This window comes from Vulpes vulpes, chromosome 1 (genome assembly GCF_048418805.1).
Source record: "Vulpes vulpes isolate BD-2025 chromosome 1, VulVul3, whole genome shotgun sequence".
Taxonomy (NCBI): Eukaryota; Metazoa; Chordata; class Mammalia; order Carnivora; family Canidae; genus Vulpes; species Vulpes vulpes.
Window position 1 is genome coordinate 128,667,598 of NC_132780.1, and position 19,913 is coordinate 128,687,510.

Here is a 19,913-nt window from a genome sequence, read left to right on the forward strand (position 1 = left end):
GTATTTTAAACTGCCTTATTATTTATTTATTTATTTATTTTGAAAAGATTTTATTTATTTATTCATGAGAGGGGGAGAGAGAGAGAGAGAGAGATAGAGAGAGAGAGAGGGGGGGGCAGAGATACAAGCAGAGGGAGAAGCAGGCTCCATGCAGGGAGCCCGATGTGGGACTCGATCCCGGGTCTCCAGGATCAGACCCTGGGCTGAAGGCAGGTGCTAAACCGCTGCGCCACCAGGGCTGCCCTGCCTTATTTATATAAAGAGAACAGGATCTGTTCTGTGGACTAAGCCATTATCTGTTAAAATTTCTTTTTCTGCAGAGACGTCATTGAAAACAACATGGATTTTATGGGATTAATTGTAATGCAGAACAAATTAAAGCAAGAAACCCCTGCAGTACTTGAAGATTTGCATAAAGCCAACATTCGCACTGTCATGGTCACAGGTTAGACATTATCGAAGGATACAGGAAAAATTGAGAGTTCAGGTTATGGGATATTGTGGAATGATCAGTTAGTTATGAAAGTATATGGTGGCTCCATCCTACCTTGTCCCATTGTAGCTCAGAATGTTTTTTAAAGGTATAAGATAACTTTGCAGTACTCTTTTGAGGGCTAGCAAATTCTGTTTCTAGAAGTAGTAAAATGGTGGAGGGCATTTTGAAAAAAATTTAGATTCATATTTTTTATAGCGGTTATTGTATCTTGTGTTAGTTATTTGTAGATTTGTTTTCTCTACTAGAGCCTAAGATTCTAGGGGGTTAAGAGAATGTTTTGTTCATTTTGGAGGTCTCCTGTAATTTTTAGAACTGTGCCAGATGGATGGAAAATGATTATTAATATTTGTTAGAATTATATTTTTACGTATAAAAGTATGTTTATTATCATTGATTGAATTCATACTAGTGAAAATAGCCATTGTTTGATTGGTTTTTGATTTCTGATGACTATATCCAAATGATTTTCCTGGAATTATTATATTGTTGATATTAGATAATTCCCATTCCTTAGCTGTGTGAAATTGTGGCAGCTCTTAAGTATTTTTTTCTTAGTACATAATCAGAATTAAGATGATCACTTTATGGCTCTTGTGTGTTTACTAAGACCTGTATGGAAAAGGCAATTGACAATTTTTTGTTTTAGACTCTGAGATCGATGTAATAGCATACTTATTTACCACTGTGTAGCTCAAGTAAAGAAATTTAATAGCATCCCAGCAATTCCTTGGTTCTAATGATTCCTCCTTCAAAACACTTTCCCTCTCAGTCTCTTCCCCTCTTTCCCTGCCATGACAGACTGTGGCCTTGTGTCCCACAGAAATAGTATGTGGGAACTGGGGGGACAGAAGGCCTATTACCCTTCAGTTCTGGCAGCAGTGGGCTTCCCAGACCTTTCCCTGCCTCTCACATACATTTATATTTTCTTGATCCTGTTCTTTCAGGGCTTTCTTTTCTCCTTTTCATGATGGAGAGGATGTCTGTTTTCTCTTCCTATCTTGTAAAGATTGTATTCTTGTTACCTTATCATTTTACTTCTGTAATCCATTCTTTTTTTTTTCCTGTGATATTAGGTATTCTTGTTCAGACCATCAGTCACTCCTAAGTTATTTCAACAAATATTTTTTGAGCACCTGCTCTGTGTATAGCACTGTGCCAGGTGTTGATGGTTACTACTAGTGCATGACTGAAAAAGATTCACAATATATCTGGCTTTAAAAATTGTAGGTGAGAATGGTCTGACTGTTAAGCATATGTGTGCTTCCGTTATTTGAGGCTTCCTTTGAAAAGTGTGTTTCAATTTTAATTATTTTTAAGCTCCAAGAGTAAGACTGTATATTATCTTCTTGCCAAGCCCAATCATAGATCTTCTTGATAAGTATTAATTGCTGAATACATTTATGAATACATTTATCTTCCTATTTTATTTGTATTTTCAATATTTTGAAAATTAGGTGACAACATGTTGACCGCTGTTTCTGTGGCTAGAGACTGTGGAATGATACTACCTCAGGACAAAGTTATTATTGCTGAAGCATTACCTCCAAAGGATGGGAAAGTCGCCAAAATAAATTGGCATTATGCAGACACTCTAACACAGTGCAGTAATTCATCAGCAATTGACTCAGAGGTAATGTCAAGAAGAATTTTCCCTTCTGAAGCTTGCTTGTTTGAATTTAGTCCGAAAAAATAAAGGTGGTGCATTAAAACAGAACACAACAAAAAACAAATGAAAACAGACACCTGGGCCACCTCCTCAGAGATTGATTCATTAGGATTCATTATCTTAAAAGATAATCCCAGATATTTATCCCGTTTTAATTTTTTTTTAAGATTTTATTTATTTATTCATGAGACACACAGAGAGAGGCAGAGACAGGCAGAAGCAGAGGGAGAAGCAGGCTCTATGCAGGGAGCCTGATGTGGGACTTGATCATACCCCGAGCTGAAGGCAGGTGCACTTAACCGCTGAGCCACCCAGGCATCCCTTAATTTTTTTTTTAAGATTTATTTATTTCAGAGAATGAGAGTCCACTAATTGGGGGAGGGGCAGCAGGAGAGAATCCTCAAGCAGACTCCCTCCCTAGCGAGGAGCCCATGAGATCATAACCTGGGTTGAAACCAAGAGCAGTTAACCGTTCTTAACTGAGCCGTCCAGGCGCCCGTATCCTATTTTAAAGGTAATAATAAATGGTGCCAGTGGTCCATAATATTTAGTCTATGCATTATTTGAAACCAAAGCTGATTTTAGCCTTTTTTTTTTTTTAAATAACCACTAATGGTAGCTTGCCTTAAAATTTTCCTTGTACTTTTAACAAATGTTAAACTTTCATTGTTTTATGTAAAATATCAGATGAAAGACTTTAGCTTTAGATCAAATATATTTAAAATAAGATTTTGTTACTTGGTCTGGATGCCTAAATACGGTTTTAAATGTCTCATGCACAGGCTATTCCAATTAAACTGGTCCATGATAGCTTAGAGGATCTTCAGGTGACTCGTTATCATTTTGCAATGAATGGAAAATCATTTTCAGTGATATTGGAACATTTTCAAGACCTTGCTCCTAAGGTTAGTGACTTAGGTTTATATATGTATGTGTTCACATGAAGACGTTGCAAACCATATTTTAAAGAAATTTGTATTTTTCCCAGTTGATGTTGCATGGCACTGTGTTTGCCCGTATGGCACCTGATCAGAAGACACAACTAATAGAAGCATTGCAAAATGTAGAGTAAGTATTGGTGGGGTTTTTTGTTTTTATGGATTATAATTTCATTTTCAAAACCAGAAAAGTAACTAATATTTCATGTGTATGGAGTTGTCACCTGTCAGTAGGTGATAACTCTAAGTCCCTTTTTAAAATAGACTCATGTTCATTTATTTAGCTAAAGTATAATATCCATAATTCCTTTTCCAGGTAGTATCTGTAAGAAAGGCTTCATTCACTCAGCTTGTAGAAGTAGCTTCATCGTTTCTATTGATAATTACGTTTAAGTTTTATTTTTTATTTATTTTTATTTTTATTTTTATTATTTATTTTATTTATTTGTTTAAGTTTTAAAGGGAGAAATCTTTACCAGTAGCCTTAAAAGTAGGTTACTAAAGACTGTACAGACCCATAAAATTGCTCTAAAATTTGCTCTAAAATTAGGAAACTGAGATGCCAAATAAGAAACTGATTTGCCCAGCTTGTGACAGAAATGGGACAGTAACTCAGGTTATTTGGCTTGCAAGCTGGTGATGTTTGCAAAGCAACATGCCTATGGTCATTGTGATAAATAGATTCTTTAGTTCCATTGGGGAGGTCTTGGTCTGTCAGCTCTTCATAATAAAATAACATATTGGGGAAATCTTAAGTTAAATGTTTGTTTTATAAAAGTAATCAAAATCTTAACCTAATCTTTGTTTCTCAGTTACTTTGTTGGGATGTGCGGTGATGGTGCAAATGATTGTGGTGTAAGTATGGTTTTTGTGATTTAGAGTTCTTTCTTTAGCCTAAGTCATAGTCACAAAACGTAACCACTTTTCTTCTTCAACCATTAGGCTTTGAAGAGGGCGCATGGAGGCATTTCTTTATCAGAGCTCGAGGCTTCAGTGGCATCTCCCTTTACCTCCAAAACTCCTAGTATTTCTTGTGTGCCAAACCTTATCAGGTAGCACAAGTTGAAAATTTCACTATTTGTGGCTTGCTCTAATAATATAGAAAAAATTATAGAAATTAATATGAGTTTGTTGTAATGATGTATTATTAGTATATTCGATCTGTAAGTTCACTAGCAATAGGTTGCAACTTCTCTTTCGGTTCTGCTTGGCTTTAGTTCTTTTGTTAGAAAAGTGCTTTGTTGTAGCTGTTGAATGTTGATGTTCATCTGTTAAGATGTAATTGTGATTTGGAAGAGTTCAAAATGCTTTTATTCACATGCCAACATTTGTTTTCACAGGGAAGGCCGTGCTGCTTTAATGACTTCTTTCTGCGTGTTTAAATTTATGGCTTTGTACAGCATTATACAGTACTTCAGTGTTACTCTGCTATATTCTGTGAGTACCGTCATTGCTTATAGAGATGGTGCTTTTATTAAGGCATTTGAACCAAAAAATTGAGTATGTTTGCATCCACTAAGTATGGAACTTAAATAACTAGCCCCTATAAATTTTCATTTAGTTTATTATATTTCGAGTAGCAGATTGAAAATCTCATTAGTCTAGAACAGCATTTTCTTTAACGTTGATGACTGTGGTTAGGACCCTATGAATAAAAGGTGATTGTAATTTTTTTTTACTTTAGTGCAGATTGGGAATTCTTCAAAATGTCAAGCTATGACATATTTCGGAATTTTAGTTAACTTTGCTATATAGTTACAGAAAAAGGTCAGAATAAGGAAAGATGTTTCAGCAGTAGTTTGTAGGACTTTCTGTATTTGGAGAAAAAATGTAAACAAGTGACATCTATAGGTATACTCCATCAGATTTGATAATTGAAGTGATCTCACTTTAGAATTTTCTCAAAATAAATGTGACATCCCAGGGGGTCTTTGTGAAACTATCCCTTTCTACCATTTGTAGAAAGGATCAGGGAGGATGGTGTTAGATAGTCTTAGGAAGCTTTTAGATACTAAGTTTCAAGAGTGTTGAATATTGTAAGTACAAGCTTCTGGTTTTGTTTTGTTTTGTTTTGTTTTTGCCAAAAAACTTAAATTTTTACTGAATGAATGTTTAGTAGCTGCCGTTTATATTAGTAAATTGAATCTTTGCAAATACGTGTTTTTTTTTTTCACTAATATAAAAGGTAATTGTATTTTAATTTTTAAGCAGGTCTAAGTGTCACTTTAAAGTTGTCCTTATTGGTGGTGGGAGGAGGGAGATACTAAAACCAAGGAGGAAAAATCTAAAGCTGGGGGAAAGTGATGTAAAAATAGTTTCTGAAAACTAATTATGTTTTAAAAATTATTTCTGTAGATCTTAAGTAACCTAGGAGACTTCCAGTTTCTCTTCATTGATCTGGCAATCATTTTGGTAGTGGTATTTACAAGTGAGTATTTTGCTTCGTTATTGGTTTAAAAGCATATGAAATTCTGATGTATGTAACTCATTAAACTTTGGTAAATTTATAACAATTATAACACAGTGCATACTTCTTTAGATTCCTTGTAAATACTTCATTTACTACGAGTTGTTTTTAGTATATGTGCTGCCGAAGTGAGCACTACTACAAGTTGTTTTTATTTGTCCTAGTTGTTTTATTATTTTATTGTTCTTCATCTTTTCTAAAATATTTGAGAATAAGTTTGTGTAATCATGCCCCTTTGCATCCACATATTTTATTGTATATTGTCGCCAAAGTCATTCTCTTAGGTAATTAAACATAGTTATAAAGATGAGAAAGTTTAACAGTGATATAGTATCTAATCCACAGCACATAATCAGATTTTGTCATATATCCCAATAATGTCCTTTCTACCTATTTTTTCCCCTTGTTCTCTAGACCAGAATCTAATCTAGGCTCACAAATTTCATTATCATGTCACTTTACTCTTTTTTTTTTTTTTTTTTTAAAGATTTAAAAATTTTTTTGAGAGAGAACAGGTGGGGGGGCAGAGGGAGAGAGAAGCAGACTCTCCACTGAGCAGGGAGCCTGATCTGGGGCTTGATCCCAGGGTCCTGTGGTCATGACCTGAGCCAAGGTAGGCGCCCCACTGTAGTGTTTTTTTTAAATCCAGAATATTACATCAGCCGTTTTGGGGGACATCTTGATGTTGACATTTATGAAAGAAGAAACCCAGTTATATGGATTTGTCCGATTATACATTAGACTTGGGCTGTGAATTCTTGGCAGGAGGATTGCAATACTGTATCCTACGTACAGCGTATGAGGGGACACAAGATGTTGGTTTATTTGGTCTTGGTGATTATATCAAAAGAAATCATGATGTAATGGATATAACCCACTTAGTCAAATGAAAATTCACAAGTCCATATTGGAAATAAATAGGGAGAGAAGGGAAAGCTCTGCCTGAGAGTAAAATGCAAACTAATAACTATAGAAGGAATAATGGACTTCGACCATGGAAAGACCCTGCTCTGACTGACCTTTTAGGCCAGATAATTCTTTTCAGTGCGTTAGAGGGTGCTAACCAGCCTCTCTGGCCTCTACCTGCTAGATGCCAGTAACCCTGGCAAATCATGTCTCACTTCATGATCTTGGGGTTCTGGGATCGAGTCCTGCATCAGGCTCCCTGCTCAGTAGGAAGCATGTTATTCTCCCTCTCCTTCTGCCCCTCCCCCTTGCTCATGTGCTCTCTCTCTCTCTCTCTTTCAAAATAAATAAAATCTCTAAAAAACCAACAAAAACGAAGGTTGAAAGCTATATAAGCGTAACAGTAACTTAAAAAAGGGCTTTGAACGCTTATTAAGGTGATAACCACCAAGTTTCTCCACTATAATTTCTGCTCTTCTCTTTATAATTTTATTATGTAATCTGTAGAAAAATACTGAAACAATGAAAAATCCTGTTCCTCATTAAATTTTCACTCACTAGTTTTAGTATCCACTAAAGATTGTTTAACCCAGTGGTTCTCAACCAACATGATTTTGCCCCCCAGAGAACATCTGACAATGTCTGGAGGTATTTTTGGTTGTCAGAACTGAGCTACCAGGCGCCCTGCTTTCAACCTTCGTTAATGTCTCCTTTTTTGGTATGTGTTTATGTCTTAAGAGAAAGAAATATGTATTATTACTGTAGCTTTGCAATTAAAGATGCAAAAATAAATTCTTAAACATAGAAGGATGTTGATTAAAATTATAATTTATATGTTATGTTTAGTATTCTTGTACTAGCGTTTCTCTGAAATTCAGTAGGCTAATAGAAAAGTACTTGTGAGGCACTTTTGAAAAAGCCTAAATTGTATATTTTTACAGATGATTTAAATATGTATGACATCTGGATTGGCTTTGGGACATTTTTCATATTAAAGATTTGTTAGATGGAACGAATCTAAGTTCCTAAATGAATCTGATTTTGTATTTTATAGCAACCTGTTTAGATAAAAACCTCTCCTTTTTTTCCTCTTCAATATAGTGAGTTTAAATCCCGCCTGGAAGGAACTTGTGGCACAAAGACCACCCTCAGGTCTTATATCCGGGGCCCTTCTCTTCTCCGTTTTGTCTCAGATCATCATCTGCATTGGATTTCAATCTTTGGGATTTTTTTGGGTCAAGCAGCAACCTTGGTATGAAGTATGGCATCCACAATCAGAGTAAGTTGGTCAATCCATTTAAAAAATCTTGTGCAAAATGTGTTGGAACATATATGCGTGTAAAAATAAGTTTTAAGGGCAGCCCCGGTGGTGCAGCGGTTTAGCACCGTCTGCAGCTCAGGGCGTGATCCTGGAGACCCTGGATCAAGTCCCACGTCAGGCTCTCTGCATGGAGCCTGCTTCTCCCTCTGCCTGTGTCTCTGCCTCTCATTCTCTCTCTGTGTCTCTATGAATAAATAAATAAATAATCTTTAAAAAAAAAGTTTTAAAATTATTTAAAAGTTCCCCAGCAGGGACACCTGGATGGCTGGGTGTTTGACGTCTGCCTTCAGCTCAGGGCATGATCCCGGGGTCCTGGGGTCCTGGAGTCCTGCATCGGGCTCCCTGCAGGGAGCCTGCTTCTCCCTCTACCTGTGTCTCTGCCTCTCTGTGTCTCTCATGAATAAATAAATAAAATCTTTAAAAACAAAATGTTCCCAAGCTGCTTGATTATATAATTAAGTTATTTGGCCTGTATTTGACTTTACAACATGGTAACTCCTTTAATTTCTAGAAATGTGGTCAGGCGTGGTGGTCATCATAATTATTACCAAGATGAGACTATCGGATCAGTTTCCTAATTAGCTACTGAGCCTTACTTTCCTTATCTGTAAAATGAAAAGATTGAAATTAGTAGAGTCTTCTAAACCCACAATGTTTGTGCCTCTAACTTTATCCAAATTTAGGAAAGACATTTTAAGACCTATAAAAACTTGTAAAAAAGTACTAAGTGGTTCTCTTATTTATGGGTATTCTATCAGTCACAAATGATTGAGAGTGGAGTCTACTTAATTAAAACACACACAAAAAAACACCTTCAGCCCAGGGTGTGATCCTGGAGTCCTGGGATCGAGTCCCACGTCGGGCTCCCTGCATGGAGCCTGCTTCTCCCTCCTCCTGTGTCTCTGCTTCTCTCTCTCTCTCTCTCTCAAATAAATAAATAAATAAATAAATAAATAAACAAATAAATAAATCTTTAAAAAAAAAAGGTTGTAGGAAACTAAGAAATTTAACATTACTGTTTGCCTGTGTGCACGTATAAACACTAAGCACCCAAGGGAATAGATGGAATTGTTCGGGGGAAGCTTTCCAGGATTCATTTGTAGCAGATCAACATTTTATTAGTACTTGCCTGTGCTTTTATAATTAATGTTTTAGTGCTGGTTGTTAAGTGTGTTGGACAGTCCTGCCCACCTGGAAGCAGAGCTGAGAGCGTGCCATAAGAGGTTGGGGCCCATCTCAGTGCTAAAGTGCTTTGCTGGGCGTTTATTTACAGGAGTCCTCTTCCCCATTCTTCACAGAAACCCTGTGATGGCGCAGGTGGTATCCATCCTTACAGATCAGGAAATGGGGGCTCAGAAATGAAAGAATATTTCCTCAGTTAAGCTAAAAAGTGGTAGAACATAAGGTCAAACCTAAGGTCTGTTAACCATTACTGTGTTTCTTTGTTTTTTTTCTTTTGATTCCAGTATGGTTAACTTACTTTTATCCCCAAATTTAAAAAGTGAGAGAAGCTTATTAAATATGAAGTTTCTTCTAGTTTTTTTTTTAAACTGACTGGGATGTGACTAAGAGACCCTTAACTCTGTTGCCTGTTCTACATATTTTTATCTTGATATCATTGAAATTTTTCCTATAAAAAACCTTATTTCTATGTTTATTATGAGAGTGATTCAAAAGCAGTTAAAAGAATTTTTTTAAAAGAATTTACTTATTTATTTATGAGAGAGAGAGAGAGAGAGAGAGAGAGCCAGAGAGACAGGCAGAGGGAGAAGCAGGCTCCATTCAGGGAGCCCGACGTGGGACTCGATCCCGGGTCTGCAGGATCACGCCCCGGGCTGAAGGGAGACGCTCAACTGCTGAGCCACCCAGCCATCCTGGAAAATTGATTTCTTTTGGGAAATGAGAATGGTATTTAGTAATGTAAAATATTTTTGTGTTCTAGTGCTTGTAATACAACGAGAAGCCTATATTGGAATTCTTCACATTTGTACAATGAAACTGAACTTGATACGCGTAATATACAAAATTATGAAAATACCACAGTGTTTTTTATCTCCAGTTTTCAGTACCTCATAGTGGCAATTGCCTTTTCAAAAGGAAAACCCTTCAGGCAGCCTTGCTACAAGAATTGTAAGTTTGGCATATGTGATTTTTATCCTGCTTCGTTTCTTTAAAAATGTTGTAGGAAGAGTAGAGTTAAACTGTTCTTTCAAAATGAAATAGGTCTTCACAAATAGAACGAACCTAGTGATTTAGGTGTTTACTGTCTTGTTCTCATGGTAGCTGCCACTCTAAAGTTTAAAATTGAAGCCACCAGTCCTAAACATTCCTGGTTTTCACATCCAATTGCTTCTGGCTCCAGCTTTTATTTTTACAGCCCATTGCAGACAGAGTTAGAATTAGAAGCAGGAACAGAGGTTCTTCATTTGGAACAGTGGATATTGTATTTTGCTTCTGGGTGGTCTGCGCAGTGCCAGCTGTCTTTTTGTCATTTTTGACCCTGTTACAAGACAGTATTCACCTGGAATCCTTCATTTGTGTCACCTTTGCATCCACTCTGCTTAAAGGGCCAGTAGAATGGAGTCTTATGCCTGTGTTGACTCATCTAACTATAGCAATCGGAGACAGCATTTTGATTGATCAAAATTAGGGGTAATGGGGAAAAAAAAATCAATGACTATAAATTGCCAATTTTCAAAAAGTTGAGAATATACTAATATATGGGATAACTTAATTTTTGTCATAAAGAACTTTAGATTTTTGCAGTATCAATGAATGAACAGTAATTCTTTTGCTATAGTAGAAAGAAATGCCACTGTTCTGGTTGGCAAACTCAGGTCACAGATTTCGGTATAACCTAGACGTAAGTAACAACTACTATATTGATATGATAAAATCTCATGGTATTTCTATCATGAGAGTTTACAGAGCATTTTCTCATATATTTAATTTGTAATTGTCCACTATGTGGTTTGTAGGTCAAGTTTTATTTCTACTTTGGACAGGTAAGACTGTTCAAGTATTAATAAGGCTGAAATCTGATTTTATGCTTTTCTTTTACAAAAACTGATATTGGGGTGTCTAGGTGCTGTAGTTGAGTGTCTGACTCTTGGTTTTAGCTCAGGTCATGATCTCAGGGTCATGGGATTGAGGCCCGCATCTGTGAGGTGAAGCTTTTCTCAGGGTTCTCTCTCCCTCTCCTGTTGCCCCTCCCTCGACCAAATAAATAAATTAAAAACAACAACAACAAAAACCTCTGATATTATCTAACAAGTAGAAACTGTATTACTGAAAAGCATATTGGAAGCATGCTTTGGAACAAAAAGCCTTCCATACAAGTTCAAAAGCTTCTGAGTACTTCATAACTAAAGTTAGCTTTAGTTGGTGAACTTAATTAAAGTTGACATACATGTTTTATTTTTAGTTCCATATTTTTAAATTTCAAGGATATTTAGCATGCCCAAGGGCTAAAACATCTCCTCAGAGAATAATGCTCTCTTTATATAAGAAAACTGGTGTTCAGACTGTAAGTAAGACAGCCATGTCAGGAAAGTTAATTTTATAGATCTAAGTAAATCAACCCTATCTATCCATGCCACTCCAATTAAAAAGAGAGATTATTAATTGCCAATTTTTTAAATGCATCTTTTGTATTGGAAAATTTCAAGAAATTTAAAAGCTTTGTATTACCGTTTAATTTTGTATTAAGATATTTTGTATTTGCATGTAAATTCAAATTGACTTGAATAAATAATAAACTCAGTTGTTGATCATTGGACTATTTTTTTTAAGATGTGTATTAAAAATTATGTTTTAGCAAAAATATACCCACAAAAACCTTTGTCCTTAATATAAGCAGCTTGTGCATGTCTGGTGGATAAACAGAAGTGCATGCTGTCTTAAAATATGCCTCCTGAAAAAGTAAAATAGGAACACTAAAGACAGCATACACGTATTTTGCTGATTTTCACATCTTGTCTGTCATTAGAGTTCCTTAATCTTTCCATTACTGATGCATAAAGAAGTGGGGGGGAAGCAGTGATAGGAATAGTCTAACAGTATAAAGAAATAATACAGCATAAGGTATAAGTAGAGCTGGGAATGAGTGAGGCTTTACTAGAGCTGACATTAGCTCTTCTTTCTTTGCTAGGATTTGCTGGTGCTATTCTCTGTGTCTTAATAGTGAAACATATTAAACCTATTTTGAGATTATTGTTTTAAAAAATTAATCTCAATCTTAGGCATGTTAGGCATTCTCGTCAGAGTGTTTTTGTACTCTTTTGTACTCTTGGATTCTGAATCAAACTGAATTGCAGTCTGCAGTGACCCATTTTTAGCTTCAGCTTATTAGCCCAGTTATATTTTTCTCCTTTGACCGTGGGCCGTGATGATACAGGCTTAATTCTTAGAGTCTTGTTTAACTAGATGTGATCTCTTGGATTTGGCTTTCTTTTTTGCTACAGCGTCTTACTTGAGTCCTATAACTTCCTGCTTGTGACATCCAAGTCCGGTCTGCGAAGACCTCACTGCTGGACTGCCAGTATTTCTCCTCTTCTGGGTCTATATTTTTTCTTGTTCCTCTGCCAGGCCTGAATTGATTGGAGCAGATACCTAGAGGCTCTGCAGGATAAGGTGGCCTTTCAAAGATAAACTGAATAATAAGGAAGTAGGGTTAGGAATAAAAAGACTTGAAATTTGTGGTTATAAGTCAGAAGACCCCAGTTCATATTTTTGAGGAAGGAACAAGAGAAGTATATATCAGAGTCATGAACGAGTATTGTAGGTTTATTTATTCTATGTAAGGCTTTATTTCTGAGTTACATACTAAGGGGAACGTAAGGAACTCCTTTATGATGCCTGATTTTGATGCCATATGCCATCAAAACCAACTGGTTTTGATGAACAAATCTGTGATGCCATAAGCTGAGACATCGTTCATAATAACTTGAATTTACAAATGCTTTGCATTTGAAGGCCTAAGTCTACTCTTTCCTCATCATATCCTCATCTTATTAGTTGAAATACCTCAGCTCCTAGGGATGTGTTCATGTTCACACAGCTTTGTGGTGGAATCTAAATGTTTACCTTAAGGAACGTTCTCCCCTTATCTCCAGTCACCACCAACACAGAATTAGTCTTGATCGCTCAGTCTTCTGGTGAAGAGCATTACTTGTACTTCAGTAGCGATGCCAGGAGAGTCGAGGAGCGGAGAGCACAGTCAGCTAGAAACTCCGTAGCTCTCAAAAATGAATACCTGGTTTTCCCATTCTTGGTTTCTCTGTTTATCTTTTCATTTTGGTGGCTATTTACATTGGCCGCCGATGCGCGTCCCTGTCAGATTCCTTCTAATAGCGCCTCTTTCTTTACCCTGGCTAAAGAAAGGAAAGGTTTAAATACTTATTTTCTGCTTCACATGGATATTGTGGCAGGTTTTTAGACGTGTGATCAAAGGGAGTGGCCTTAGGAGAAAGAGGAAAATTTGAGAAACGCTGTTGAGGTGGATGTAAGAAGTTTATGAGCCTGAGTAAAAAATTGTTTTCTGGCAACATGTCAGGAACTAGATGATAAATCTCTTTTGTGTATAGCTGTAAAAATGCAGTAAAATTTGGAAAACATTCAATATGGGCTATTACTATTTTGAAACCACTTTCTCTGTCTCTGTGTCTCTCTGGCATTTGTATTCTGACCATTTCTTCTTGTTCTTTTTCTGATTTTGTCTTTTGTGTGTTTCTGTACTTACAACTAGCACTTTCCAAACGCTTTTTTTTTTAACTGACCACATTAACTCTTTGAATAACTATATAACTTATGTGTTGCCTTAGCTGCTACATTTATTGAATAAAATGTTAATGTTTTCTGTTTATAGTTTAGTAGTGTGTTTTAAAAATAAAAATCTAGGGAAAAATTTTTTAAATCTAACATGTGTCCCAGACTTTTCATCCTGTCGGTCAGTGACTCATAATAAAAGTTCCCCTACTTTGGCATGGATGTTAAATAATACAACTTTCTGCCTAAGTTGTTAGAACAATAAATATGTATATTAACATATATAAACAATAACTATATATGTTATTTCTGCAGAGCAATGAATGATATTGGCCTATGGTTTTGAAACTGACATATTAACAGTGTTTATACTTATAAATGACTCCTATATTTAAAAATAGTATGAGATCCCTCATTTACAGTCCATAGAATAGTATATTAACTTCTTTACCCAATCTGAAGGATTTCTGATAAAATTTTGGTTCCACATGGTATTAATAAAATTTGAGTTTCAAACCTCAGAAAAGATTTTGTAAATAAATATCCAGGCCAAAGAAAAAAGGGAAAAGAGTTGGAGAATACCAATATAATGGGGAAATTTCTGAGCCTTAAGGCTCCTTATATAAATAAGAGTCTGCTTGTTTATGTGCAAATGTATGCATGCATATACACAGTTAGCAAATGGCCATAAGCAGGGAGTTTTGAGTTGGAAAGTAATGGGAAGTACTGCTGGATTGAATTTACCATTTCTAGCTACAGCAGCAAGCAGAATAGTTCACATTTAAATAGTAAATCAACTCAGTTTCTGGGTTTTAACTAATGTTTTCTGTGGCAATATTTTCACAGAGGAAGTCATTGAGAAAGTGGGATTCCCCTAACAGAAATATACTTAGAGGCAAATTAGAATGCCTCTATTTAGGATTATAACATACCTAATACTGGGAGTAACAATGTTATTCAGTATTTTTATAGTCAACAGTAATTAGTCCATACATGTTTTGAATGATAATCTCAGTTTGCTCTGCATAGGCTAGTCTCCTGTCTTTGAATTATATATGGTCTTGATTATCTTATAAAGTAGCTATCTGTCTGGGGAAATTAGAAATAAGTGTCCATAAAAGTCTGTCTCTTATTTTTATAAATGCTGATTATGTCTGTATCACATAAATAAATTCTTTGGCCCTAACAAAACACACACTTTATATATTTCACCAACCTAAATAGATGTATTCAAAACCAAATACAGGATTGCTAGTATATCAGTTGTTATTATATATGCATTTTTATTTAAAGGAACTTCTAATTTAATTGTTTTACTTTCTTTTTCAGATTTTTTTGTTGTGTCTGTGATTATTTTGTATGTTTTCATATTACTCATCATGTTGCATCCAGTTGCCTCTATTGACCAGGTTCTTCAGGTAAGGGTTCAGCACATCAATTACTATTGGTTGTCTGAGGGTGATAATATCTAGGAGAGCAGTAGTAAGACAGGAACAGACAATGACGTGTTAGTATTATGTGGTTCTTACACAGCCAGATGGGACTTCTGGAGGTTTGCTTAGGGTTTAACGATCTCTCCCTTCCCTTGCTCTCATATTACTGGGGACAAAGATTCAACTGTCAAGGTCATTTCCCCCAGGATCTCTTCTTTCTGAATTTTCTAAGGTGCAGTTATATTAACCCCAAAATACCCTAAAAAGAATAAAGAACATAATTGAAACAGCAGCTTTTATTGAGTCTGTTATTTTATGTTTCTTGCCTGTTTTCTTCAGTCTTTGCTCTGGTTCTATTTCCCTGTCTGGAAAAAAAAAATGTTCCTTGATCTTTAAAAATAAAAAAAAAATAAAAAAAAGCTTTGACCCTGTTATTTGATCTGTCCCTTCTCAACTTACTTGAATAGTCTGTACCTACTGCCCCTTCTTCTCTGGCCACTGAGTTCATATTTTCATTAAAAATATTACGAATGATGAAATACTTGTTTTATATAAGAGAATATGCACGTGTATATAAGTTGTGCAGCACAATAGTAATAAAATAACATCCATGAGTTTATCATCCAACCTAAAAAAGGTAACATGACACCAGTAAGGCACTGTCACATACCCTTCTCCAAACACCCTGAGGGAACCACTCTTCTAATTTTTTACCTCATTGTCTTGCTTTAATTATATACTTAACCAATATTGTATGAAGCCATAGAGATAGTTCTGCTTGCTTTTGATTGTATGACAGTGGCACCTCGCTATTTGTATTTTTCTGTGACTTGCCTTTTCTCATTAGCATTATTTTTAAGATGCATCCATGTCAATAAATGTATTTCATTTTTACTACTGTGTAGTATTCTATTATAGATTATGGGAGTATACTTTTATTCATTTCTCCATCTCCATTGGGAAATAATTAGGTCGTTTGTCATCTTTTCCTGTGCTCAGGGTTTTATCCCAGGTACAAGCAGTTGTGTTACTGAACTTTGAAGAGGTTGACAGTTTATAGTCTTAACCAGCAGGGTATGAGTGTGTCTGTTGCCCCATGTGCTTTGATGAGGGAGTTAGATAAGCACTTTAAGCAAAAGAAGAAAACAAAATAAAACCCATTTATGTTTCTCTCCTGCCACATGGGTCTTCTGTTTCACAGCCAAATTATTTCCTGAAAGAGTGCAACGTAATTCGAGTCCCCTCTCACACACTCATCAGATAGTCTGGCGTCTACCTACTGAAGTTGCCCTGGCCAAGGCCATTAACAACTTTCTTCTTAAGTCCAGTGGACTTGTCCTTTTAGTTTTTGTTTTTTGTTTTTCCCCATCCTTAATTGACTCCTCAGCAGTATTTGACAAGTTAGCCAGGTGATTGATCATTCTGGAGACTCCCTCTACAATTTTGTGATGCTGTGCTCCCTTTGTTTTTTTTCTTAACCTCTATGACTCATCGTTTTTAATCTCCAGACTCTCCTCCTGTTCCTTAGATGTTAGTGTTCCACACATTTCTATTCTTCTCTCCCGTGTTAACTCTGTACATTTGGAGGAGCTCATCTGTAGTGCTGGCTTCTCCTGTCATATCTTTTATGTTGGCCCAGCTTTTACAACTGAGCTTCAGAACTGAGTATCCACTGGCATACTGAATATTACATGCATAGCTCACGGATCAGTTCTTTCATTCATCATCTTGACAACTAACCTTACCATCATGTTCTCCCTCGACCCTGCTTTGTCTTTTGTTTTTTTGTTACTAGTACTTATCTGAGTGAGAAGTGTGTATATGTGTCGTCGTCTTTTCATAGCCAGTCTGTTGCTAGATTCTCTGTTTTCTTACTCTGAATCTATTTTACCTTTACTCCATCTCATTTGCCACCTAAAAGGCAGCTATTGTTTCCTCTACTCACAATACTTGTAACACCAACTGTGTGTCCCAAACCAACTAGTCCTCCAACTGGGTATCTTACGATTCAGTTCTGATACCAACTACCTGGAATCAGCACACACCCTACAGGTTAAAGACTGTCCCACAAGAGTGCTCTCCAACTTGAGATAACAGTTGTAAGTTGTAAGTCCCAGGTCATCCCCTGTGCTTCTTATTGATTACATATAAATCAGGGTTCCCAGAACCTCCTCCTCAGGTTCAATAATTTGCTGTAAAACTGAGGTTAAGACCTATGTTTATTGGTTTATAATAAAGGTACAGATGAACAGCCAGATGAGGAGGCAGATAGGCCAAGGTCTGGAAAGGTCTCGAGCATAAGACTTTCTGTCCTTGTGGAGTTGGGATGCATCAACCTCCCAGAACGTGGCTGTGTTGCCTGAACGAGAAGCTCTCTAAACCTGAAGTTTAGGGATTTTTTTTTTTTTTTTTTAATGGAGGCTACCTCATCTAGTCATGGTCGGTTATTAACTTAGTCTCCAGCCTTTCTCCCTTCCGTGGAGGATGGGGGAGTGGGCCTGAAAGCGCCAAGCTTCTAATCATTGCTTAGTCTTTCTGATAACCAGCCCCCATCCTGGAGCTATCCAGGAGCCCACCATGAGTAGCCTCCTTAGAATAAAAGACATGATCCCTAGGAAATTCCAGGGTGTTTAGGACCTCTGAGTAAGCCGCTCTTATTGTCACCATCACTCAGGAAATTAAAAGAGTTTTAAGTGCTCTGTGTCAGAGACCAAATATATAACTATTATCTGGTGGCCCCATCACTGGTTTCTACTTCGATCATCTCTTATCTTGATTGCTATAGCAGTCTCCACCCTTAAAATCTTTCTTGCTGGGATCATAGGTGTTTTTCTAAAACATAAGATCATATTAGTCCTCCACATCTAGCACAGTATTTTAGGTACTCAGTAAATATGTGTTGACTAAAAGGTGAATGCATGAATAGGATTTTTTCCCTTTTATTTTCTTAGACCTTAGAAATTAATCACAGACATTAAAGTGAAAACTTAGACTGTATTTGTTAATTTGTATACTTTTATGAATTTGTCTTTATGACAGTATATAGAGTGTTGAGTGATACTTCATTATTTGATCAGTATCTGCCTCATTATAGACAGGATTTTGTTTTAAAAATAGGAACTTGTTAGAAATTCATTAACTAGTAGAAAGCATGGGCTTTTGAGTTTGAATCAATAGGATTTGATTGTAAGCTCAGCAACTTTAACTGTACTGTATTCTTTTAACCTTGAGTTATACTTTTGAGTTTCATCCTCTGAAAAGTGGATATACTTTGTGGCATTGTTAAAGATTGAGTAGATAATGTATGTGAAGGTGCTTGGTATGTAATAGGAATTCAGCAAATTTCAAAATCATGATATAATGCTGTAACATAAACTGCACACTACAATTTTAACTTAAAAATTTTGTCTTACAGATAGTGTGTGTACCATATCAGTGGCGTATAACTATGCTCATGATTGTTCTTGTCAATGCCCTTGTATCTATCATGGTGGAGGTAAGCACTTCAGATAATCAGATGGCTACGTTGCTGCTTTGGGATTCTTGGTGATTTAATAGTCCTGGGAGAAGAGGACAGGTAACATTAAGGAAGCCCACAAAGAGTTTCAGTCTCATTTTAGTTAAATTAATTTAGCTCTCTCTCCTGACCTTTTCTGTTAACTGATAATTGTCATATTATGGGATATGATGTAGCTGTAATCATACAGATAGGAGGAGATAAGCAGAGAGATAGTGAACATTAGTGATCTATGGGAAGGGGAGAAGATTAGTGCTCATGCGACCCCTCAACTAGTGGGCCCATGATCATGAAATCAGAATGGGGGTGTACCACTGGAGACCTGTGGTATACAGTAAAAACTCCCATTTAAGGGAAAAAGGAGTGAGGGGGCTTTCTACATGAACTCTAGTAAATTTTAATAACAGTTTATTCAAAGTATAAAATAATGACTGCTCTGAACTTACTGGCACTGATTACTGGAACCTCCTCCTTGGTATTTACTTTTGAGTTTCCTCTGGAGGTCTTAAGTCCTCTGTGATCGATTGTATATTATATAGTTATTCTCCTATTAGGATTGCCCTTAAGTTGACTTCTGTAAAGGGAGCCAGTAATAAGTAATGCTTATTAATAAGATTTTATCTGTTCTCTATTAAAATATTATAATTCACTTCTTTTATATTCACTATTATAATTCACTATTATAATTATATTATAGAATATAATATATTCTATTATAGAATATATATTCACTTCTATTATTCACTTCTATAGTAGCAATATATGAAATGGAAGAAGGAGATACAGTTGTCATTTTTAAGTGAAAGGTTCTCTTCATAGGGCAGGCTTTTGATTTAAAATTAAGTAATCTGTGGGGAAATGTGTATACTTCGGTGATAATAGTTCTTGACTTGGAAATTATGCTTAATTTGTTATCTTTCTAAAAGATGACTTGGTATTTAAATTTGGGCCATAATTGGCAGCGTAGCTATTATGCTACTGCTTTTTTAAGTTGTCCAGTGGAAAGTATTTGTGCTGTTTTATGGACACAAGAAAGCACATCTGAGATATTATGTTTTAAAAGCTTTCCCTTTTTTATAATATAAGTTCATCTATTCACACAAATATTATTTAAAATAAAATCTAGAGAAAAACAATTTTTAGGGAATCTGCTCATAATCTCTATTATTCTTGTTTAGTATTGAAAGAATTTTTGTGTTGGACTTTGATGATGCTCATGAGCTCATCTATAGACATAGACTTAATATTATGTTAATTGAACGAAAATAATTCATTGTTAAAAAAAACCTCATTATAAGCATTATTATAAAATGGGAAAGACCCAAGGATGCGATTAAAAACCACATTTTGTGGAAATTTTAGAGGTCCCATTTTTTCAAGAATTTTATGGTACTTGTTAAAAA

At 35.9% G+C, this 19,913-nt stretch overlaps 1 protein-coding gene across 7 annotated transcripts in view; it reads left to right on the forward strand.

The window, feature by feature from the left end:
- The window catches only part of ATP13A3 (ATPase 13A3), a 96,302-nt gene that overhangs the window by 65,789 nt on the left and 10,600 nt on the right, over positions 1–19,913 (forward strand). For all 7 annotated transcript variants that reach the window (XM_072726695.1, XM_072726701.1, XM_072726688.1 and 4 more), the window contains 12 exons: positions 321–445; positions 1,951–2,126; positions 2,945–3,067; positions 3,151–3,230; positions 3,913–3,955; positions 4,043–4,152; positions 4,441–4,537; positions 5,456–5,528; positions 7,575–7,752; positions 9,737–9,924; positions 14,890–14,978; positions 18,409–18,489. In XM_072726695.1, the coding sequence (XP_072582796.1) occupies positions 321–445; positions 1,951–2,126; positions 2,945–3,067; positions 3,151–3,230; positions 3,913–3,955; positions 4,043–4,152; positions 4,441–4,537; positions 5,456–5,528; positions 7,575–7,752; positions 9,737–9,924; positions 14,890–14,978; positions 18,409–18,489 (1,363 nt within the window). The remainder of the gene's footprint in view (positions 1–320; positions 446–1,950; positions 2,127–2,944; positions 3,068–3,150; positions 3,231–3,912; positions 3,956–4,042; positions 4,153–4,440; positions 4,538–5,455; positions 5,529–7,574; positions 7,753–9,736; positions 9,925–14,889; positions 14,979–18,408; positions 18,490–19,913) is intronic.